The sequence below is a fragment of the Mauremys mutica genome, chromosome 5 (assembly GCF_020497125.1).
Source record: "Mauremys mutica isolate MM-2020 ecotype Southern chromosome 5, ASM2049712v1, whole genome shotgun sequence".
Taxonomy (NCBI): Eukaryota; Metazoa; Chordata; order Testudines; family Geoemydidae; genus Mauremys; species Mauremys mutica.
The window spans coordinates 143,058,507-143,083,462 of NC_059076.1; the positions used below are offsets into that span (position 1 = coordinate 143,058,507).

At 52.3% G+C, this 24,956-nt stretch overlaps 1 protein-coding gene across 2 annotated transcripts in view; it reads right to left on the minus strand.

Moving 5' to 3' along the window:
- Window positions 1-23,021, minus strand: part of SEMA4F (ssemaphorin 4F) — a 158,981-nt gene extending 135,960 nt beyond the window's left edge. For both annotated transcript variants that reach the window (XM_045018811.1, XM_045018810.1), the window contains exon 1: window positions 22,839-23,021. In XM_045018811.1, the coding sequence (XP_044874746.1) occupies window positions 22,839-22,950 (112 nt within the window). In that variant the 5' untranslated portion in view covers window positions 22,951-23,021. The remainder of the gene's footprint in view (window positions 1-22,838) is intronic.
- Between the last annotated feature and the right edge of the window lie 1,935 nt (window positions 23,022-24,956).

Genomic DNA, 24,956 nt, shown 5'->3' on the forward strand with positions numbered 1-24,956 from the left:
AGTCCTGCAACTTCACATTTGAGTTCTTTCAGAACTCTTGGGTGAATGCCATCTGGTCCCGGTGACTTGTTAATGTTGAGTTTATCAATTAATTCCAAAATCTCCTCTAGTGACACTATAATCTGTGACAGTTCCTCAGATTTGTCACCTACAAAAGCCAGCTCAGGTTTGGGAATCTCCCTAACATCTTCAGCCGTGAAGACTGAAGCAAAGAATCCATTTAGTTTCTCCGCAATGACTTTATCGTCTTTAAGCACTCCTTTTGTATTTCGATCGTCAAGGGATCCCCCTGGTTGTTTAGCAGGCTTCCTGCTTCTGATGTACTTAAAAAACATTTTGTTATTACCTTTGGAGTTTTTGGCTAGCCGTTCTTCAAACTCCTCTTTGGCTTTTCTTATTACACTCTTGCACTCTAATTTGGCAGTGTTTATGCTCCTTTCTACTTGCCTCACTAGGATTTGACTTCCACTTTTTAAAGGAAGTCTTTTTCTCTCTCACGGCTTCTTTTACATGGTTAAGCCAAGCCACGGTGGCTCTTTTTTAGTTCTTTTACTGTGTTTCTTAATTTGTGGTATACATTTAAGAAGAACTTCCTTTTATTTGTTTTAAACCTGCTGCCTATTAATTTCATTTGGTGACCCCTAGTTCTTGTATTATGGGAATAAGTAAATAACTTTTCCTTATCCACTTTCTCCACATCACTCATGATTTTATATACCTCTATCATATTCCCCCTTAGTCTCCTCTTTTCCAAGCTGAAGAGTCCTAGCCTCATTAATCTTTCTTCATATGGGACCCTCTGTGTTTCTTAATTTGGGGTATACATTGAAGTTGGGCCTCTATTATGGTGTTTTTAAAAAGCGCCCATGCAGCTTGCAGGGATTTCACTTTAGTCACTGTATCTTTTCACTTCTGTTTAACTAACCCCCTCATATTTACATAGTTCCCCCTTTTGAAATTAAATGCCACATGTTGGGCTGTTGTGACTTCAGCAAGTTGTGACTGACATTGTAACTTGCCACCGCAGGGAAGAAATTCAAGCACAGCCACCAACTCACACGCAAAGGGAGGCCCTCCAGGACACACTCGTTTGTGCAGAGCAAGTCCCCCATGCCTTCCTGAGGCTGGCCAGGTACAAGAGGGACTTTTCTCCCCCACTTCCCCATCCTTGCTGTATGCTCCTGCTGTGACCCAGTCTCCAGGACTGTTGGCCAGTGGCAGAATCCGGGCTGGAGCCTGCATGGTTACTTTGCACTCTGTGTCTGACTGAGAGAAGCCACCCTGAGGGAGAGGGGGAAGTAAAGCACACTAGTCTCACTCCACTCTGGGCTTCAGCACCCCAGGATGGAGTCACCGCCCACTGCAGACTCAAGAGCTACCATTAACTCTGTCTTGAATAGAGACTGGGAATGGCTGAGTCATTACACTACTTGAATCTTTTTCCATATGATAACTATCCTTACATCTCTTGTCAACTGTCTGTAATTGACCATCTTGATTATCTCTACAAAAGGTTTTTTCCTGCTAACAGGTCATCTTAATTAATTAGCCTCTTAGAACTGGTATGGCATCTTCTCTGTATGTGTGTGTGTGTATATATATATATACACACATACATATATACACACACACACACACACTCTTCTATATGTTCCATTCTATGCATCCGATGAAGTGGGCTGTAGCCAGTGGTGAGCTGGAGCAGGTTCCCACAGGTTCTCAAGAACCGGTTGCTAAAATTAGACCACTGTGGAGAACCGGTTGTTAAAGGGCCAGGGGGTGGGCAAAGAACTCTGGTCCGTGGGCCGGACCATCCTGTTGCTCCCAGGATTCCCAGCTGGGGAGGCTGAGGCTCCCCCGTCCCTTCCCCCGCTTCCCCCCAGCTGCAGCGTGGCCAGCCGCCGGCACCAGCTGGGCAGCTCAGCTGAGCTCTGGAGTCGTCCTGCTGCCACTTTTTGAATGGCCCAGCAAGGTGGGGGGGGGGGCTGCTGCAAGCTCCAGGGCTGGCCAGAGGGGAAGGGAGGGGGCAAGTGGGACAATTGGCCCAGGCCCTGCAGGGGCCCCCGACCCCTCCCCCCCCCTAAATCAGAACTTTTTATAGGGAACCGGTTGTTAAGATTTTGGCAGCTCATCACTGCCACGAAAGCTTATGCTCAAATAAATTTGTTAGTCTCTGAGGTGCCACAAGGACTCCTGTTCTTTTTACAGATACAGACTAACACGGCTGCTACTCTGAAACCTGTCAAGAGCTACTGTAACTTGAAAAATCCCTCAGACTCTCCTCCCCGGCGCAGGATTTCCATTGGAGTGGATGCCATTTGCTGGGGGAGGGGGGGAATTAGATGCCCTCTGATTATTCCACTGAAACCAAGAGACCAGCTTCTCTTCCTCAGCAGCACCATGAGCTTGGGATTTCTGACGGAGGGCCATTTCCCTCCTATGCTGTGCCACACCTGCAACCATGAAAACCAAAAGGAGACAGTTTTCTCAGCATGCATCCTGTGTGCACCAGACAGCTCCACACAGCCCCAGAGTGCCTCCGCTTCCCCTGGGTAAATCTTGCCAATTAGAAAGTTCCCATTGTTCCCCTTTGCTGGTGTAGCTCTATCCCCTGGATCTTCTGATCTTCCCCTTCCCACCAGAGGCAGCGTTTGTGACTCCCAGCTGTTCACAGAATCACGGAATCATAGAATATCTGGGTGGGAAGGGACCTCAGGAGGTATCTAATCCAACCCCCTGCTCAAAGCAGGACCAACCCCCCACTAAAGCATCCCAGCCAGGGCTTTGTCAAGCCTGACCTTAAAAACCTCTAAGGAAGGAGATTCCACCACCTCCCTAGGTAACCCATTCCAGTGCTTCACCACCCTCCTAGTGAAAAAGTTTTTCCTAATATCCAACCTAACCCCCCCACACACACTGCAACTTGAGACCATTGCTCCTTGTTGTGTCATCTGCTACCACTGAGAACAGTCTAGAGCCATCTTCTTTGGAACCCCCTTTCAGGTAGTTGAAAGCAGCTATCAAATCCCCCCTTACTCTTCTCTTCTGCAGACTAAACAATCCCAGTTTCCTCAGCCTCTCCTCGTAAGTCATGTGCTCCAACCCTCTAATCATTTTTGTTGCCCTTCACTGGACTCTCTCCAATTTTTCCACATCCTTCTTGTAGTGTGGGGCCCAAAACTGGACACAGTACTCCAGATGAGGCCTCACCAGTGCTGAGTAGAGGGGAATGATCACATCCCTTGATCTGCTGGCAATGCCCCTACTTATACAGCCCAGAATGCCGTTAGCCTTCTTGGCAACAAGGGCACACTGTTGACTCATATCCAGCTTCTCGTCCGCTGTAACCCCTAGGTCCTTTTCTGCAGAACTGCTGCCTAGCCATTCGGTCCCTAGTCTGTAACAGTGAATGGGATTCTTCCGTCCTAAGTGCAGGACTCTGCTCTTGTCCTTGTTGAACCTCATCAGGTTTCTTTTGGCCCAATACCCTAATTTGTCTAGGTCAGTCTGTATCCTATCCCTGTCCTCCAGCATATCTACCACTCCTCCCAGTTTAGTGTCAGCTACAAACTTGCTGAGGGTGCAGTCCACGCCGTCCTCCAGATCATTAATGAAGATATTGAACAAAACCGGCCCCAGGACCGACCCTCGGGGCACTCCGCTTGAAACCGGCTGCCAACTAGGCATGGATCTTACAGACAAATACAAAGCCTCTCCCTCAGGCGAGGCTTTGACTGAAGGTTTAAACACACAACCAGCCAGCAACCTCCCCTCCCCCATGTAACTACAGCTATTCCAGTCGCCACCAAGGTGCAAGCCACGGGCAGCACACCCTAAGATCAGTCAGTCCTGGCTCTTGCTGACTGGGAGCAGCAGAGGAGTTGGAATCGAACTCCAGAGCCAAGGGATCCCACAGAGAACAACTTGTCAGCACCCCCTTTCTCCCATTCCAGCCCCAGCCTCTCTCCACTAACCACAAGAGCAGCAGCATCACGTGGTAGAAACAGGTTCACACATTCCACCAGGGCAGCTGCCAGCACATGGGTGCAAGGTGTTTGTGCACACAGCACTGCTCAGCATGCAGGTCACCAGCTCCAGCTTCCCAACAGATTTTAGGGGAGAAGAGACCTCAGCTCTCTGTGCAGACAAGGGGAAGTGCTGTTCCAGCCACTAGCAGGGCAGCTGGGGATCCAGCAAGAGCGAGAGGAGAATGGTGGAAACCTGTCTGCTCCGGACAGAGCCTCACCCAGCTCCTGTCACTCATGCCTCAGGCTCAGACACCCAGCTGCGGTCCCCCCCGCCCCGCATCCCCCTGCAGTGAACAGGAGGAGACGAGACAGCAGCAGCCTATGCTTTTTCATTGACACTTGCAGTGAACTGGACTGGGGACAAGATGGAGGGAGCCCCATGAGTGCCCTCAGTGGAGACGTGCAATCACTTCAAGTTGCCTCTAGTGCCCCTCCTGGACAGAAAGGAACAGAGCCAAAGGTCACCACCTGCCCCACAATCCAGTGATCAACAGGAGCTGATGGAACGGACATTCTCAGCACAGGCACCCGGCCTGCATCCATCGCTAGGAGTCACCAGTCTGACCTGATGCCCCATGGCCAGTCCTGTGACAACCTCTCCCCCTCCTTGATAGCAAGGCAGAAAAGGAACACCTGGGAGCCAGCTAACACAGGGAGCACCGCCAGTCAGGGAGGAGAGCAGACGGCCAGATGGGAGGTTGTATGGGAGAGTTTGTGGCACAGGAAGAGAGAGGCTCTTCCCCACTCCATCCATTGCTTAGCCAAGACCTTTAAATCTTTCCTTCGAGCCTCCGGTCATTTCTGTGGCTCTTCTTGGAGCTCCCTACAGTCTGAGGAGCCCAAAGCAGAGTGCAGGATACAAGGGGGAGGAGAGGGAGACCCCCACCCCCAACCTCCAGGCTGGGAGCCCTCTGGGATGGAGAGACCTAGAGCAGAGTGCAGGGTGTCAGGGAGACCTGGACACAGGGACTGTTCTCAGTTCCCGTGTTCTGCTACCCCAGGCCTGTGCACAGGGAATCCAGAAACAGCTACAGCAATAGGATTACGCACGCAATGCCAGGGAAAGGGATACATATTCAAGGTGTTCCTTGCTTCCCAATTGTCCATCTCCCCTGCCTTTGCCGAACAGGTTTTTAAGATCAGATCAGGACATCAGCCACCCTTTCGTCCCATTTGTTCCATCACCAACTCCAGGGAGGGTCTTTGTTCTGACATTTCCACATCGGCATTAGAACACATCCAATGGGACATTGCTTTTCCACTGTCCCACACAAGCCACAATGGGTGGAGATCTCACCATAGCAGAGGGTCTGAGGCCCAACATGGTGTCAGGTCAGCAGGTCTGAGCCCCATGCACACACACCCTTTGCCTGGCTGGAGTGGGAGAATCACTCTCAGTGCTCAGACAGCAGCAGGAGACATCTCATGCACCCACGGCGAGAGAGCCTGCTCTATCTCAGCAATGGGCCCAGCAACTCTGCCCACGCCCAGATTCACTCACTTTCCTTTCACCCTGTTTGCAGAGGAAGGCCCCACCCCTGTGTACAAAATCAACAGTCGTCGGCATGAGAGGCACTGGCATTGCTTAGCAAACCAAGTGAACACTTTTTCATTGATTCATAGATTCTAGGACTGGAAGGGACCTCGAGAGGTCATCGAGTCCAGTCCCCTGTCCTCATGGCAGGACCAAATACTGTCTAGACTGCCCCTGATAGACATTTATCTAACCTACTCTTAAATATCTCCAGAGATGGAGATTCCACAACCTCCCTAGGCAATTTATTCCAGTGTTTAGCCACCCTGACAGTTAGGAACTTTTTCCTAATGTCCAACCTAAACCTCCCTTGCTGCAGTTTAAGCCCATTGCTTCTTGTTCTATCCTTAGAGGCTAAGGTGAACAAGTTTTCTCCCTCCTCCTGATGACACCCTTTTAGATACCTGAAAACTGCTATCATGTCCCCTTCTCAGTCTTCTCTTTTCCAAACTAAACAAACCCAATTCTTTCAGCCTTCCTTCCTAGGTCATGTTCTCAAGACCTTTAATCATTCTTGTTGCTCTTCTCTGGACTCTCTCCAATTTCTCCATACCTTTCCTGACATGTGTCACCCAGAACTGGACACAATACTCCAGTTGAGGCCTAACCAGCGCAGAGTAGAGCGGAAGAATGACTTCTTGTGTCTTGCTCACAACACACCTGTTAATGCATCCCAGAATCACGTTTGCTTGTTTTGCAACAGCATCACACTGTTGACTCATATTTCGCTTGTGGTCCACTATAACCCCTAGATTCCTTTCTGTAACCCCTAGATCACAAAGCGATCATTCTGTATCTGACCTCTCAGGCCTCATCCTCAAAGAAAGCCTGTACAACACTTTCAAAAGATGAGCCTGGGCACTTACATTCATTACTTTGCTAGACGGTAAAAATCACGGACTGAACATTGAAGTTTCTGGAAAGTGTAGGGGACAATTTCCTGGTGCAAGTGCTGGAGGAACCAACCAGGGGAAAAGCTCTTCTTGACCTGCTGCTCACAAACAGGGAAGAAATAGTAGAGGAAGCAATAGTGGATGGGAACCTGGGAGGCAGTGACCATGCGATGGTCGAGTTCAGGATCCTGACACAAGGAAGAAAGGAGAGCAGTAGAACAGAGACCCTGGACTTCAGAAAAGCAGACTTCGACTCCCTCAGGGAACTGATGGGCAAGGTCCCCTGGGAGAATAACATGACGGGGAAAGGAGTCGAGGAAAGCTGGCTGTATTTTAAAGAATCCTTATTGAGGTTGCAGGAACAAACCATCCCGATGTGTAGGAAGAAAAGTAAATATGGCAGGCAACCAGCTTGGCTTAACAGTGAAATCCTTGCTCGTCTTAAACACAAAAAAACAGCTTACAAGAAGTGGAAGATTGGACAAATAACCAGGGAGGAGTATAAAAGTATTGCTCAGGCATGCAGGAGTGAAATTAGGAAGGCCAAATCACACTTGGAGTTGCAGCTAGCCGGAGATGTTAGGAGTAACAAGAAGGGTTTCTTCAGGTATGTTAGCAACAAGAAGAAAGTCAAGGAAAGTGTGGGCCCCTTGCTGAATGAGGGAGGGAACCTAGTGACAGAGGATGTGGAGAAAGCTAGTGTACTCAATGCTTTTTTTGCCTCTGTCTTCACAGACAAGGTCAGCTCCCAGACAGCTGCACTCTGCAGCACGGTATGGGGAGGAGGTGACCAGCTCTCTGTGGAGAAAGAAGTAGTTCGGGACTATTTAGAAAAGCTGGACGAGCAGAAGTCCATGGGGCTGGATGAACTGCATCCGAGGGTGCTAAAGGAGTTGGCCGATGAGATTGCAGAGCCATTGGCCATTATCTTTGAAAAATCATGGCGATCGGGGGAGGTCCCGGATGACTGGAAAAAAGCTAATGTAGTGCCCATCTTTAAAAAAGGGAAGAAGGAAGATCCAGAGAACTACAAGCCAGTCAGTCTCACCTCAGTCCCTGGAAAAATCATGGAACAGGTCCTCAAGGAATCAATTCTGAACCACCTAAAGGAGGGGAAAGTGATCAGGAACAGTCAGCATGGATTCACCAAGGGCAAGTCATGCCTTCTATGATGAGATAACCGGCTCTGTGGATGAGGGGAAAGCTGTGGATGTGCTATTTCTGGACTTTAGCAAAGCTTTTGATACAGTCTCCCACAGTATTCTTGCCAGCAAGTTAAAGAAGCATGGGCTGGACGAATGGACGGTAAGGTGGATAGAAAACTGGCTAGATGGTCGGGCTCAACGGGTAGTGATCAATGGTTCCATGTCTAGTTGGCAGCTGGTATCAAGTGGAGTGCCCCAAGGGTCGGTGCTGGGGCCGGTTTTGTTCAATATCTTCATTAACAATCTGGAGGATGGTGTGGACTGCACCCTTAGGGTAGGTCTTTACTTACCTGCCGGGTCGACGCGTAGCGTTCGACTTCTCGGAGTTCGAACTATCGCGTCTAATCTAGACGCGATAGTTCGAACTCCGAACACACTCCCGTCGACTCCGGAACTCCACCACCGCGAATGGCGGTGGCGGAGTCGACGGGGGAGCCGCGGACTTCGATCCCGCGGCGTCTGGACAGGTAAGAAGTTCGAACTAAGGTAGTTCGACTTCAGCTACGCTATTCGCGTAGCTGAAGTCGCGTACCTTAGTTCGACCCCCCCACCCTAGTGTAGATCAGGCCTTAGCAAGTTTGCAGATGACACTAAACTGGGAGGAATGGTTGATACGCTGGAGGGTAGGGATAGGATACAGAGGGACCTAGACAAATTAGAGGATTGGGCCAAAAGAAATATGATGAGGTTCAACAAGGATAAGAGCAGAGTCCTGCACTTAGGACGGAAGAATCCCATGCACTGCTACAGACTAGGGATCGAATGGCTGGGCAGCAGTTCTGCAGAAAAGGACCTAGGGGTTACGGTGGACGAAAAGCTGAATATGAGTCAACAGTGTGCCCTTGTTGCCAAGAAGGCTAATGGCATTTTGGGTTGTATAAGTAGGGGCATTTCCAGCAGATCAAGGGACGTGATCATTCTCCTCTATTCAGCACTGGTGAGGCCTCATTTGGAGTACTGTGTCCAGTTTTGGGCCCCACACTACAAGAAGGATGTGGATAAATTGGAGAGAGTCCAGCGGAGGGCAACAAAAATGATTAGGGAGCTGGAGCACATGACTTATGAGGAGAGGCTGAGGGAACTGGGATTGTTTAGTCTGCAGAAGAGAAGAATGAAGGGTGTTTTGATAGCTGCTTTCAACTACCTGAAAGTGGGTTCCAAAGAGAATGGATCTAGACTGTTCTCAGTGGTAGAAGATGACAGAACAAGGAGTAATGGTCTCAAGTTGCAGAGGGGGAGGTTTAGGTTGGACATTAGGAAAAACTTTTTCACTAGTAGGGTGGTGAAGAACTGGAATGGGAGGTGGTGGAATCTCCTTCCTTAGAGGTTTTTAAGGTCAGGCTTGACAAAGCCCTGGCTGGGATGATTTAGTTGGGTTTGGTCCTGCTTTGAGCAGGGGGTTGAACTAGATTACCTCCTGAGGTCCCTTCCAACCCTGAGATTCTATGATTCTATGACCCTGATTTCTGGTTTATTGCAACAACCTCTCCCAGTTGCCTTCCTGTCCATGACTGGAGGGGTGTGAACAGGCCACTACATGTGAATGGTCCCTTGAAATGCACTAACTACCTATGCTAAATGATCTGTTCCACCTTGTATTTAGCTGTTGCACTCTGAGTACGTTTCCCAGACCTGAGGAAGAGCTCTGTGTGGCTCGAAAGCTTGCCTCTCTCACCATCTTCCACAGGGCCAGGCCCACAGCAAAGCCCTCAGGCCAGGCCACGCAGCATGGTACACCCCACCACCCCAGGTAGGGGCCAAACCCAAAGCCAAGTCCCACTGCCCCAGGCGAGGAAGCCCTGTGCTGAAGCCCAAGGATTTCAGCCCCAGGCAGGGAGCCTGTAACCTGAGCCCTGCCACCCTCCAGCTTTGGCAAGTCTAAGCCAGTCCTGGCAACCCTGTTAAAACAAGGTCACGACCCACTTTATGGTCCCAACCCACAGTTTGAGAACCACTGGATAGTCCCTTGAACAGATGCGGTTATGAGAGTTTAAAGATGTTTACACTAGCAGAGCCTCATCTGATGAGCCTTCCACCAGCATAACCGTGTTCACACCCAGCTGCATAGTGTGAGGTACTGATTTCCTCCCAGCAATAGCCAAGGCTGCGAGTCTTTCACAGAGGTCACAAAAGCAGTTTCTCCTTCCTTGGTTCTCACACCTCAACTGCTAGAAGAGGGCCTCATCCTCCCTGACTGAACTAACCGCGTTATCTCTAGCCTGATTCTTGCTTGCATATATATACCTGCCTCTGGAAATTTCCACTACATGCATCCGATGAAGTGGGTATTCACCCACGAAAGCTCATGCTCCAATATGTCTGTTAGTCTATAAGGTGCCACAGGATTCTTTGCTGCTTTTACAGATCCAGACTAACACGGCTACACCTCTGATACAGAGATCACAGATTTCATGATTTTCCGGGACCTTCGTAACTTCTGCAGCGGCTGCAGCTGTCCGCCAGACAGTTGGTCCTAGGTGCTGCAGTGATGTGGAAGGAGCAGCAGCAGCGCCCCCCTGGATCACCCACCCCCAACCCACAGCAGAAGCAGCTGCGGCACGGTCCCAGGTCATGCCCCCCGCTCGGAGCAGCAGGGCCCAGGATCACACACACACACACCCCCTCCGCAGCAGCAGCAACTGGGCCCCAGGTCCCCCCTTCCCACTCCCAGAGCACCCGCGACCACTGGAGCACCCCCCCAACACCACCACCCAAGATTTAGTGACTTTTTGTTTCTTGTCCGTGACTTTTGCTAACAGCACCCGTGAGTATATCGTAGCCTTAGCAATAGCGAAAGCAGAACTGACAGACCAACCCTTCCTCTTTCAGAAACATGAACGCTGAGCTTCTATAGAATAAGCAAACAGTCTGAGCGGTGCCAGTGCACCACACATCAGCCCAGTCCAAGGCCTGCCCCCAGCAGGTTACAGGCAACCTGTGTTTTACTTCCCTCTGAATCTCTCTCTCTGGGTCCAGAACCAGCCCTAAACCTCCCCTCGTTCCCACTTCCCCCATCAGCAAACCTGCTCTCCAGATCTTTAAGGTGGCACCAAACTCCTCATTGTTTTTGCTATAGTTTAGCAGGACCCACTTCCATTGTTCCACTTCTCATTTAACAGAGGTTCTCCTGTGCCTGGCTGGGGCTCCCCAGAGAGCCTGTTGCCACTCAGAGCAGAGGTCAGACCAGGAAGGTTTATTTTCAGACAGTGGCTCAGCAGGCAGGAGCTGGGCTGCCCGCACACCAGTAGCACTGCAGAGATGAGACATGGCCTGAGTGGCAGGGATTAGGGATTAGCAGCCGTTGCTCCAGCTGTTTCACAGCTCCGAGTCTCCCAACCATAAAACCCTGGAGACCTAATCCAGACCCAGTAAGTGACCTAGATGGATGCAGAGTGCTAGCTTAGTCACGTACGCAGCACTACAGGGATACTCCGGGGACCAGATACATGGGACGAACCCCTCCAACCAAGCCTCATAAACAGCGGTAGCAGCCTCTCCCCCGTCGCTACACAGCCTCATCCCCCTTGGGTTCCTACAGTTCACGTTTACGGTGTAACTCACCCAGTTTGCAGCTTTGTGGAAAGAAACAATTTTAGGAATTTTGAAGTTTTAGAGAGTGCTTTTCAGCTGTGTGCCTGAGTGCGTTCAGTGCAGTGACATCTCAGAGGTGGGAGCTAGCTAATGCTATTGCACTGTGTGAGCTACAGCTGCAGAACCCAGGTACAGAATACAAGCTCATGTTTCTAACTCTTATGGGTTGTGAAGACAGAAAATAAATCCCAAGTGTAACCAATGCAGTCACACCCACCCGAGCATGCAGCCAATGTGGGATAATAGCTTAGAGGAATGGGTTGCCCCAGGCACAAATTAACTCTGAAACAGACACTGTATCTATGCTAGGGTTGCCAGGCGTTCAGTTTTCGACTGGAATGCCCAGTTGAAAAGGGGCCCTGGCAGCTCCGGTCAGCAATGCCCACTCAATTCACTTCATCTCCACCACCCCCCACCCCCCATGAAGGGCAAGGAAAGATACGCCCTCTCCCTTCTATGGGCCCAATCGACAGGGCTCCCACATGCCCAGCTTCCACCGAACCATTACCACCGTCAGCCTTCCTGCAGAGCGTGCCAGGCTCTGCTCACAAGAGCCCCTTCTCCCAGAACAGACGGCTCTCTAATCTAACATAAAAAAGGCAGAAATAAAATCCAACAACTGGAAGCTGAAGCTGGACAAATTTAGACTAGAAATACACCTTTTCACCAGTGAGGGTAATTACCATTGGAACAATTTACTTTCGGTTATGGTGGATTCTCTGTCCCGTAAGGTCTTTAAAATCAATCTTAGAGGTCTCTTTCTAAAGGAGACTTTAGCTCAACCAGAAGTCATGGGCTGGATGCAAGAACTGCTGGTGTGTTTCTCTGGCCTGTGTTACAATCATTTAGTTTGAGCTGTATAACAGCCCCTTCTGGCCTTGAGGGCTATGAACCTAGCATGAGGAGGGCAGAGGATGGGGCTGTGCAGTGCCCCACCTGAGCACCAGCGCCCTCCATTGATACCAAGTGAAGTTTTGGTTAGCCAATAAAAGCACATCTGCTGCTGCCGGAAAGAGTCTGCTTGCATGCCAGACACTGCACATACTGTAATCTCTCCTCAGCAGGTGTATTGCTAGCCAAGTCAGACAGCAGGAGATTAGAGGAGAGGGAACACAATGAAGTGCCACCCACACCCTCTCTTTCTCACACCCTTTTCATGCTGCAGATAAGGAGGGGTTAGCTAGACTCAGCCAGGTAACAGTCACCACCTCCACCCAACCAATGGGTCCGCTCACTTCATGTTGACTTTGCGGGGCAAGGAAGGACCTTCCTTTGCTATGATCTGTGCTGATTTGAGAACAGGATTCTGGGAGGCAAGACCTGCCCTTCACCAGAGGCCGGGTTCTCAAACCAACCATAGACTCTCCACCATGTTCTGGTGCAGGAGCTGGGGGCGTGAAACCTGATACCTGGGCTTTGCCAAGCATCCTAGACTCTTCAAAGCAGAGCTGCCAGCCCCAGGACAGAGAGCCAAGCATCCCCGGGAGACTGCTCAATGCAGTAAGTCATGCTGGCTTTAATGCAGCTCCCAACTAACTTGGAGGGGAAGCCCCCTCAAAACAGGGAAAGGTTGATTCAATTTGAAAGTTTAGCCTGGAATGCAGACAGATATGCAGCCCTGTAGTGAGGCGGCCTGGCTCCCGTCGGCCCCTGAGAGGGAGGAACCGGAACAGCCACCTCAGTGGGCGGAGCCACTGCCACCTGTTCCCGCCCCCCGGAAGTCAAGGGGCGGGACAGGAAGTATAAAAGCCCGGCCTCAGCACTCAGTTGGAGCCCAGCAGCCGGAGAGGACAGACGCTCCTGATCGGGCTCCTGCTGGACCGAGCCTGCCCCGAGCCAGGTACCCGGACGTGGATGGACCAAGCCTCCCTCGAGCCAGGTATCCTGACGCGGACCGACCGAGCCTCCCTCGAGCCAGGTACCCCGAGGTGGACTGGCCGAGCTTGCCCCGAGCCCGGTACCCCGAGGAGCGGCCCGAGCGGCCCCCTGACCCGAGTCCGGAGGAGCAGCCCGACCTAGACCGCCTTCACCACGCCGAGGAACCCATGGTGTGGGACCCCGCTGCCGAGCCCAGCGACGAGCAGGTACCCGAGGAGGGGGAGATGGAATGCAGCCCGGGGGTAGCCGAACCCTGTCCGGCTGAGGGCACGGATGTGCCCATGTCAGTGTGTTGCGGCCAGGATCCCCACTGACTGTAGCGGATCCACGCCGCTGTTAGGGCCCCGGGCTGGGACACAGTGGAGTGGGTGGGCCTGTGTCCCCCCTGCCACCCCACTCACGGGTGGCAGACTCCCCCTCCTGCCAGCACTCAGGCAGAGAAGCCGGCACTTACCTGAGCTTCCTGAGACTGATGCCACTGCCCTGCTCCAGAGGGCCAGGGCTTATTGAACTGCTCTTGCCCTGCCCTGCTCCAGAGGGCCAGGGCTTATTGAACTGTTGTTGCCCTGCCCTGCCCCAGAGGGCCAGGGCTTATTGAACTGCTCTTGCCCTGCCCTGCCCCAGAGGGCCAGGGCTTATTGAACTGCTCTTGCCCTGCCCTGCTCCAGAGGGCCAGGGCTTATTGAACTGTTGTTGCCCTGCCCTGCCCCAGAGGGCCAGGGCTTATCGATCTGCTGTTTTGCTGCCCCGCCCTGACTGAGGGCTTGGGCTTAAACTAGTGACTTTGTGTGCTCAGCCCCTGCTGTGAGGAACTGAGCCTAGAACTGCTGTGTTTGGTGCCCCGCCCTGAGCTAGGGCTTGGGCTTCTTGACTTGATTACTGCTCAGCTCCTGCTTTAAGGACCTGAGCCCTGAACTATTATTACTGCTCAGCCCCTGCCTGAGGGTCTGAGCCCTGCCTCTTGTGTGCTGCCCCACCCTGAGCTAGGGCTTGGGGCTTACAGACTTAGACTGCTGCTCAGCCCCTGCCTGAGGGTCTGAGCCCTGCCTCTTGTGTGCTGCCCCACCCTGAGCTAGGGCTTGGGGCTTACTGACTTTGCCATTGCTCAGCTCTGGCTGCCAGGACCGGAGCTTAGAGCTGGTTCGCTGCCCCGCCCTGACTGGGGGCTGGGACTCACTGCACTAGCCGTGTGCCTTCTGTTCAGCCCCTGCTTGAGGGGCCGAACCCCCAAGACCTTCAGAACCCAGAGACTGATTTGGGCCGTGTAGTAAGGCGGCCTGGCTCCCGACGGCCCCTGAGAGGGCACGGCCCCAACCTCGGACTATTACAAGCCCCCAGCCAGCTGCTCAGAGCAGGACTCCCCTTACCCTGGAGGAGGGTGACCAGATGCCCAAATATTAGGGGCTTTGTCTTATATAGGATCCTATTACCCCCACCCACCCCAATTTTTCACATTCGCTATCTGATCACCCTACTCTGGAGCGGAGGAGCTGTCTACTCTTTCCCTTCCCCATCCTCCCAGCCACTCCCCTCAGTCTTGAGCCCACACCTCCCCCTGCCACTATACAGCTCAGTCCCTGCAACACCTCAGATGCCTCAAAATCTTTGTTCAGAATGTCATTCCTTTGTATTGACTAAGAGAAAGAGACAAGGGCTGGGTCCAACCAGGTTATTCATTATCAATTCAGCCCCAGGAAAACCAGTGTGACTTTGCTTCCAGTGGAGATAGGTTATTTGCATTACCACAGCACCTAGAGGCCCTAGTTCTGGGCCAAGGCCCCACTGCGCTAGGCACTGTACAAATGCAGAACAAAGAGAAAGGGTCGCTGCCCCAAAGAGTTTACAGTCTCAGGCCAGAGTAGAGAGATGGATACCAAGGAGGAGGAGCACAAGAGAACAGCGGGAGCCTGGATGAGAGCTTTAGCTGCAGGAATGGATCGGAGAGGCCATATCATAGGAAACATTATGCAGAAAGAACCTGCAAGTTGTAGACCTAGCATGGGTCTGAGGACCTAGAGAGGGGCCCAGGTCAAAGATGACACCCAAGCTACGAGCCTGAGTAATAGGCAGTATGGGCGTGTTGTCCACAGTGATTAAGAAAGGAGATAGTGGGAGGGCAGGGAGCACACTGCAGAGACCGGCATGACCAGAGCGTACAGGGCCTGTCTGAGATGGCAATGTTACCAGTGAGTGCAGCTACTGACAGAACGAGCATGAGGAGTTCTGCTTTCTTGTGGAAACGAGTTGCCTTGCAAGAATGCTCTGAAGGCACCAAAGTCATGTTTTGGGGTCCCGGTGTGAACTTTGCCTTCTCTGAAAGCTTCCCCTCCTCACTAACAAGGACTGAAACCAACTCAGGACCTCCTCCTCCCCCCAGGACAAAGATTGCAGCACACAAAAGACTAAGGATGACCTGCAGACTCCAGGAATGGCAGAGCCGAGTTATAAGAGAAGAGAAAAACACAAGGGCTGTCTTAATAACTAAGAAAGTTCCTACTTACTTCAATGGGAGCAGGAGCAGGCCCTAAGGAGGTCAAGTCCCATGAGGAGAAATTAAGGGGAGGACAGGGAGAGGCAAGGTGGTCAGGAGAGTAAGCTACTGAGAGCTAGTCCAGGACAGGGTTTAAGAATGATTAGATCTGGGCCAGAGGCCAGGTAAGCAGGGACAGCGTGAGAACTACAATAATATGAAGAGTCTGTGCAGCATTCTGCTGACACATTAATCTTGCCTTCACTAGACAAGAAGGTGCACTCTTATCTTGTGTTAGCCAACACATGGCAAAGTCCCAGTGAAGACAAGACAGCTGGAGTTTTAACATGTAAGGTGGCCATGGTAAACTCTAGGCGCTCCCATAGCCGTAACTTCAACCTGCTAAAATGTGAAACTACAAACGGCCTTGTCTTCACTAGAATTGTACACCTTGTTAGTTACCACGTGTTCACTGACACAGTAAGAATACACCATTTCCCTAGTAAACATCCGCCCCATCAGTGTTAAAGATTAAAGTTCAGCAGAGACCAGCCCCAATGCAAAGTGGAACTGAAAGAAGGAAAAGGCCAGTTTGGGGCAGCTCACACTTTTAAACTACTGTTTCAGGCTCTCTGCAGACTCAGGAAGATGTCACTATATCGTTTCATTTGATTCATGTTTTGAAAGTTTCTTTCATAACAGCTGAAGCTTTTTTTTAAACCAAAAAAAAAAAAAACCTAAAGCTGAGACTGGAAAACAACTGAGATGTCAGTCTACCTGCTCCCTCCCAACCCTCCGGGGCTGGCAGTTAGTACCAGACTCAGAGGGGGTCCCCCACTCCGCCTAGTGCACAGAACCCCATTCTGAGGCTGTTTTGCTCTCCAGTGACAAGAGTAATGAAGAACCTATCCTACAAGGAGAGACTAAAAACGCTTGACTTGTTCAGCCAAGCAAAATGAAGGCGGTGAGGGGGATCTGATTGCTCTCTATAAATACATCAAGAGGTAAACACAAGGGAGGGAGAAGAGCTATTGAAGCCGAAGGACAGTGTTGGCACAAGAGTAAATTTAGGATGAACATTTGGAGATGATTTCTTACCATCAGAGAAGGGAGGTTCTGGAACAGCTTCCCAATAGGGTGGGTCAGGGCAAACAACCCATCTCCTTTTAAGATGGAGCTTGATAAATTTATGAACAGCGCAATCTGACGGGGTTGCCTGTGACAGCAGGGGACTGGACTCAATGACCCAGGAGGTCCTTGCCAGATCTACCTTCTTATGTTACTTGTCTCAGATCTCATGGGAGAGATTTCCAGTTCAACACCTTACGGCTAGTCTGGGGAAAAGCATGCTGACGAGTCCAGGCAGTGCTGGATGAGAGCAGCAGCATTTAGTTAAGGGTTACAACCTCAGCCACCAGTGAGGTGACAAATCAGAATGATTTAACTATGATCCATCCTCCTAGGGGTAGCAAATGCTACTTATGCATCAGTTCACAAGGAGGGGACCCTCCCTTAATAGATTGAGCTGGTGATTGGGCACTTCAGTCAACAGCAGGATTTCTGCAATTTCCTTTCTGGATGCGCCAGAACGTTCTGTAGGCGCTAGATGGAGCCTTGAAGAGAGGCTATCCTGTGGAACACATTCTAACCACACAAATGTACAGGACTGATTTGCATTTCTAGTTACAGGTTGTTACCGAGATGCATTTAAAGGGAAGCAAGGATGCCACAGATTGCTTTTCCCATTCCATTGCCCATAGGTGTCGCCTCCATGGGTGCTCTGGGGCTGGAGCACCACGGAAAAAAGAGAGTGGTTGCTCAGCACCCACCAGCGGCCCTGCTGATCAGCTATTCCCCCCTTCCCTCCAGTGCCTCCTGCCCGCCGATCAGCTGTTCAATGGCGTGCAGGAGGCACTGGGGTGGGGGGAAGAGCGGGCATGGGGCGTGCTCGGGGAAGGGGCAGAAAGAGGCAGAGCAGGAGTGGGGCCTTGAGGGAAGGGGTGAAGTGGGGGTGGGGCCTGGGGCAGAGGGTTGAGCACCCTGGGGAAATTAGAAAGCCGGTGCCTATGCCACTGCCTTAGCACATTGGCCCGAGCCTTTAGTCCTGCTGGAGACAGAGGCAATACTTTTAGCCAGCACACCCACATCAGCTCCTCCCCATAGAAGACAAAAATGCCATTGTATGTGCATTTATTCTTGCTCGCCCCCATGCAGAAGCAGAATTTAAAAGGGAGTTTTAAAGGTGGGATTCCAGCTTCCTTGGCTCAGTGCCTTCAGACACACAGGCGTTCCTGTAAGTAAATCTTCCCATGTAACCATATTTTCTCATTTCAAATATTTACAAAATTAGCTAGAGCTACAATGAAGCAACGTAGGACACTTTATTCTCCACTCAATCTAATCAGTCACAATCAGGAAACATTTGACATAACTGGATTTGCGCCCTGGCCTGGAGTTCCTTACTTTTATATCTGAACTCCTGTGTATGCCCAATAAAAGCCATTACCTCTACCACCATTTCCATTTCACGGGGTCTGATTCAGCTACACGCTTTCTCCTTCAGCTAGCTAATGCATTTACAACCCTCCCTCTAGAAGTATAAATCACTTTGCACAGACATTCATCAGAAAGAATGGGGCCAAGCAAACAATGGGCTTTGTGCAAAAAAAAAAAATCAATATTCTAAAACCAGCATCAGGCAAGTGAGGGAGCAGCTTAAGTAGGATCCTGGTCCCTGAGTCTTACTGCAGGGCTGGTATTTCTACAATAATTATATAACCTGATACTAAACATGCAATAAGTTAATCATAGATTCATAGATTCTAGGACTGGAAGGGACCTTGAGAGGTCATCGAGTCCAGTTCTCTGCCCTCATGGCAGCAGGGGCGACTCTAGGCCCCAGCACGCCAAGCGCGTGCTTCGGGCGGCATGCCACGGGGGGCGCTCTGCTGGTCGCCGGGAGGGCAGCAGGCGGCTCCGGTGGACCTCCCGCAGGTGTGCCTGCGGAGGGTCCACTGGTCCTGCGGCTCCGCTGGAGCATCCGCAGGTGTGCCTGCGGGAGGTCCACCAGAGCCGCAGAACCGGTGACCGGCAGAGCGCCCCCCACAGCGTGCCGTTGTGCTTGGGGCGGCGAAATGGCTAGAGCCGCCCCTGCATGGCAGGACCAAATACTGTCAATTTAAGCCCTGGACAAAGGACTGCTATAAAAGGGGAGCCATATCCCATCACTGCTACACACGTGAAACTGTTCAGCTCAGAAATCATTTCCACACATCAGTAGTAAAATACGTATGGCTGGAGCATACAGAGCCCCAGCCCTGCTGTGCCAGGCCCTCTACAAACATAACAGGTTCTGATGAGATCACTCTTCTGAAGGGCGTACTACTTAGATTGGAGAGTTAATGTAGATCACACGGACAGAAGAGAGAGTTAAGATGATATAATGAAAGCTACAGGAAATGGCAACGATAATAAGCCAATAAGCATAGCTTATTTACTTCCATTAACGCAACGCATTTATATGGACAAACAGAAGTCTCCAAATAAATTTCCTACCAAAGATATACTCCTATGATTGGGATAGAAAAGTGTGTTTCTGTTTGTGTTACTTAATACATAGTAACTTCCTAGGGAAGCCAAGGCAGATTGTACCTTTCACGCGTGTTAGAAGGCTAAGATAAAGACTATGGGAGAACCTAGGACTTCCTTGATCTGCTAATAACTCATGTTAAAGCTACAACTGCCTTGTCTCTATTAGCATTTTGCCCCTTTTAGTTACCACATTAGGTATCAAAGTAAGAACACACTCTTTTTCCTAGCAAAGACAAGGGCTAAGAGACCAGCAGCAACGGATGTGCATTTATTTCAGCCTCTGAGGAACCTGTAGGTCAGTGGTTCTCAACCAGGGATACATGTACCCCTGGGGTACACAGAGGTCTTCCAGGGGGTACATCAATTCATCTAGATATTTGCCTAGTTTTACAACAGGTTACATAAAAAGCACTAGACGTCAGTATAAACTAAAATTTCATTCAATGAGTTTTTTATACTGCTCTATACACTACACACTGAAATGTGAATACAAATATTGTACTTCAATTGCTTTATTTTATAATTATATGGTAAAATAAGAGTCAGCAAGTTTTCACTAATAGTGGGCTGTGACATTTTTGTATTTTTATGCCTTATTTTGTAAGCGAGTAGTTTTTAAGTGAGGTGAAACTTGGGGATATGCAAGACAAATCAAACTTCTGAAAGGTATCAGAGGGGTAGCCGTGTTAGTCTGGTTCTGTAAAAGCAGCAAAGAGTCCTGTGGCACCTTATAGACTAACAGACGTTTTGCAGCATGAGCTTTCGTGGGTGAATACCCACTACTTGCATCCGAAGAAGTGGGTATTCACCCACGAAAGCTCATGCTGCAAAACATCTGTTAGTCTATAAGGTACCACAGGATTCTTTGCTACTTCTGAAAGGGGTACAGTAGTCTGGAAAGGTTGAGCGCCACTTCCATAGATGATACAAGGCGACAGATCATTCCTCCCCGTTATCCACCCAAACCAAGAAAAAAAAAATCACTGCTAAACACAAGTGGAGCAAGAAACACAACCAGGAGTATTATGAACAGTATAAACTGTAGTCACCACTGTAACAAGACTTGAATAAATTCAATAGGATGAGGACAGGGTGGGTTGGTAACCACTAGAGCACACTCCCCCTCAGAACCAGGAACAGAAGCCAGAACTCCAGAATCTCAAGGTTCTTCTGCTGTTGCCAAATAGCTGTGAAACCCACTGCCAAGAATCTATGCCTCGTCTCCCTCTATTGACTGGCCCCAGGGCCGGCTCCAGACCCCAGTGCGTGCTTGGGGCGGCATTTTGCCGGCAGGGCGGCAGGCGGGTCCGGCGGCCCTTCCGCGGTCATGCCTGCGGGAGGTCCACCGGTCCCGCGGCTCCAGTCGACCTCCCACAGGCATGACTGCGGACGGTTCGCTGGTCCCGCGGCTCGGGTGGACCTCCCACAGGCATGCCTGCGGATGCTCCACCGGAGCAGCGGGACCAGCGAACCCTCCACAGCTGCGGGAGGTCCACTGGAGCTGCGGGACCAGAGGACCCTGCGCAGTCATGCCTGCGGGAGGTCCGCTGGTCCCGCGGCTCCGGTGCACCTCCCGCAGGCATGACTGCTTGGGGCGGCCAAATTCCTAGAGCCGCCCCTGACTGGCCCACACAGAGGATGACAACCTGCTACTGGTTTCAGTTACTCCATTCGCTCAAATGACAGAAAGAGAACCATTAGAGCCACAGCACCTAACAGGTGGCTGAATTAGGATTTTTTTTTCAGTTCCTTAAAAAAGGCTAGGAAGTTATATTTTAAAAGCTACATTAAAAAAATAGTAAGGTTGCAAAGTGAAGCATTCAAAAGTCAGAAATACCAGATTTGTTTACCTGCCCAACCTGAATTTGCCCCCTTATGCTCCCTCACTGAATGTGTCAGGGGTCCTGTGAAATAATAAGTGTGATCATTTAAAGACTGTGTCACAATGCATAGGCACACAGGGGCCAAATTAGGGCTCTTACTTGTGAGTGCTTCATTTTCAACCTAGATCATGTTCTTTTAATATAGTTCTAAAACATAATGTCCTTTTTCAAAAGGAAAAGGTAAAAATCGATTGGGTGATGTACAAAATGCAGCTGTCCATGCGCAGCTCACCGGGACAGGGGCGGCTCTAGGAATTTGGCCGCCCCAAGCAGTCATGCCTGCGGGAGGTCGATTGGAACCGCTGGACCGGTGGACCTCCCGCAGGCATGACCGCGGAAGGTCCGCCGGACCCGCCTGCCGCCCTGGGGTCTGGAGCCAGCCCTGCACCGGGATACAACCTGATCAGCAATGGGAGGGGAGGCAGGACCCTAGGCAGCCCCACAGCTAGCGGCACAGCACAGCGTGCCCGGCCGGAGGCAGGGACCCAGCTCAGAGCAGCGCTTGCTGCACTTTAGTGAAACCGGCCCCCGGACAGAGCCACACCCCGGCCCCGGCGGATGCCCGCAGCCTTCCCGAGCCACCGGCACGTTCAGGAGCCAACCCGCAGGCTGGGGGCTCTGCATTGCTGGGTGACATCATCCAGCGAGTGCCTAGGGCTGATGGGCGAGGCTGGGGACCGGCCGGCGGGCGGGGCCGGTACCCGGGGGCCGCTACTCGGTCCCTACCCGCAGGGCCCAGAGCTGCCCGCCAGGTGCGCCCCTGCAACCCGGCTCAGCCCCCCGCAGGGGGCAGCCACGCCCGGGTTGCAGGAGCTCCTCGGGGTCGGGCAACAGCACCCGGCGCGCCAGGGTCATAAGACCCCCCCCGGCCCGGGGAGATGGGGGACTCCCGCCCCAGCCTAGGGAGATGCCCCCCCCGCCCTTACCCGGGAAGGGTCTCGCTGTCCGGGGCACGGGGCAATGGGGACCCCCCCAGCCAGGGCTCGGGGAGATGGGAGCGGGGGGACCCCCCCCCACCCAAGGGAAATGGGGCCCCCAGCCGGGACCCGGTGAGATGGGGGACTCCCGCCCCAGCCTAGGGAGATCCCCCCCGCCCTTACCCGGGAAGGGTCTCGCTGTCCGGGGCACGGGGAGATGGGCCCCCCAGCCGGGAGCGAGGCGATGGGGACCCTCGCCCCAGCCGGCACCGCCCGCCCGCCCTTACCCGGGAAGGGTCTCGCTGTCCGGGGCACGGGGCAATGGGGACCCCCCCAGCCAGGGCTCGGGGAGATGGGAGCGGGGGGACCCCCCCCCCACCCAAGGGAAATGGGGCCCCCAGCCGGGACCCGGTGAGATGGGGGACTCCCGCCCCAGCCTAGGGAGATCCCCCCCGCCCTTACCCGGGAAGGGTCTCGCTGTCCGGGGCACGGGGAGATGGGCCCCCCAGCCGGGAGCGAGGCGATGGGGACCCTCGCCCCAGCCGGCACCGCCCGCCCGCCCTTACCCGGGAAGGGTCTCGCTGTCCGGGGCACGGGGCAATGGGGACCCCCCCAGCCAGGGCTCGGGGAGATGGGAGCGGGGGGACCTCCCCCCACCCAAGGGAAATGGGGCCCCCAGCCGGGACCCGGTGAGATGGGGGACTCCCGCCCCAGCCTAGGGAGATCCCCCCCGCCCTTACCCGGGAAGGGTCTCGCTGTCCGGGGCACGGGGAGATGGGCCCCCCAGCCGGGGGCAGGGAGATGGGGACCCTCGCCCCAGCCGGCACCGCCCTCCCGGCCGCCCTTACCCGGGAAGGGTCTCGCTGTCCGGGGCACGGCGGAGCGCGCGGCAGCCCCCAGCCCCGCGGGCACCAGCAGCAGCAGCAGGAGCCGCAGCCCCAGCCCGGGCCCGGGCCCCATTCTTGGCCGCTCAGTCCCGCTCGCTTCCGGCGGCCGCTGCAGCCTCCCCGGCCCCGCGCCGCTCCCTGCAGCCGCGGCACCGCGCTCCGCCCCGCCCCCAGGTGGCACCGTGACGTCACCCCGCGCAGCGCGCCCGCGAGCAGGTAACTCCGGGGCGGGGCCAAGTTCCCTCCCGGGGATGAACACATGGGGCGGCGGCCCGACCTGAGACCCGGCCCCGCCTCCGCCTCCGCCTCCGCCTGCTACGGCCAGCGCTCCACCCCCCCATCCCTCCCCCGCAGCCTGCTGCACCCCCTCTCCCTCTGCGCCCCACACATCCCCCTCCCCCTGCACCCCCTCTCCCTCTGCTCCCCACAAATCCCTCTCCCCCTGCACCCCCTTTCCCTGTGCTCCCCACACCTATGATGGTAATCACATCAGACACGCCATCAGGGGCTCATACACCTGCACATCTACCAACGTGATATATGCCATCATGTGCCAGCAATGCCCCTCTGCCATGTACATTGGCCATACCGGACAGTCTCTACGCAAAAGAATAAATGGACACAAATCTGATATCAGGAATCATAACATTAAAAAACCAGTGGGAGAACACTTCAACCTCTCTAACCACTCAGTGACAGACTTGAAGGAGGCAATTTTGCAACAAAAAAACTTCAAAAACAGACTCCAAAGAGAAACTGCTGAACTTGAATTAATATGCAAACTAGATACTATTAACTGTGGGTTAAACAAAGACTGGGAATGGTTGGGTCATTACACCAATTGAATCTATTTCCCTATGAAATATTTCCCTATGTTAAGTTCTCCTCACACCTTCTATGGGCCATCTTAATTATCACTTCAAAAAGTTTTTTTCCTCCTGCTAACGATAGCTCATCTCAATTGATTAGACTCTGCCTGTTGGTATGCATACTTCCACCTTTTCATGTTCTCTGTATGTATAAATATCCCCTGTCTGTGTGTTCCATTCTATGCATCCGAAGAAGTGAGCTGTAGCTCACGAAAGCTCATGCTTAAATAAATTTGTTAGTCTTTAAGGTGCCACAAGTACTCCTGGTTTTTTTACATAAGCAATGTGGCCTTGTCCTTCCTTCCTCCCCCACCCCAGCCGGGCTACCTTGTCCATTATCTCATTTTTTTTAATTAATAAAGAAAGAATGCATGATTTCAAAACAATAGTTACTTTATTTTGAAGGAGGGAGGGTGTTTGGCTTACAGGGAATTAAAATTAACAAAGGGGGCGAGTTTGCATCAAGGAGAAACACACAACTGTCACACCAAAGCCTGGCCAGTCATGAAACTGGTTTTCAAAGCCTCTCTGATGCACAGCCCACCTTGCTGTGCTCTTCTAATTTCCCTGGTGTCTGACTGCTCAAAATCGAATGCCAGGTGATTTGCCTCAACCTCCCACCCCGCCATAAACGTCTCCCCCTTACTCTCACAGATATTATGGAGCACATAGCAAGCAGCAATAACAATGGGAATGTTAAAGCAGCAAAGAATCCTGTGGCACCTTATAGACTAACAGAAGTTTTGGAATAGGAATGTTGGTTGCGCTGAGATCTGACCAACAGCGTCAGTGAGCTTTTAAACGTCCAAAGGCACATTCTACCACCATTCTGCACTTGCTCAGCCTATAGTTGAGCTGCTTCTTACTAATGTCCAGGCTTCATAAACGGATCCCCCAAGCTCGTCACTAGGGAGTAGGAGAGCAGAGTTGCAGCGGAAGTGGTGGATGATGACGGTTAGCAGTCCTACTGCACCATCTGCTGCCAGCAGCACCCAGGAGGACCAGTACAGATCCCCGAGCTCGTTGCTGGGGAGCAGAAGAGCAGAGTTGCAGTGGAAGCGGTGGATGACGATGGTTAGCAGTCCTACTGCACTGTCTGCTGCGAAGGCAAGGAGCTACTGCTGTGTAGCAATGCCAGCTGCTGCAGTTGCTTCTGTGTTGAATGCTTGGAGGTCCGAGTAGGGCAAGGTACCTCGGCCAAGGAAAAAGA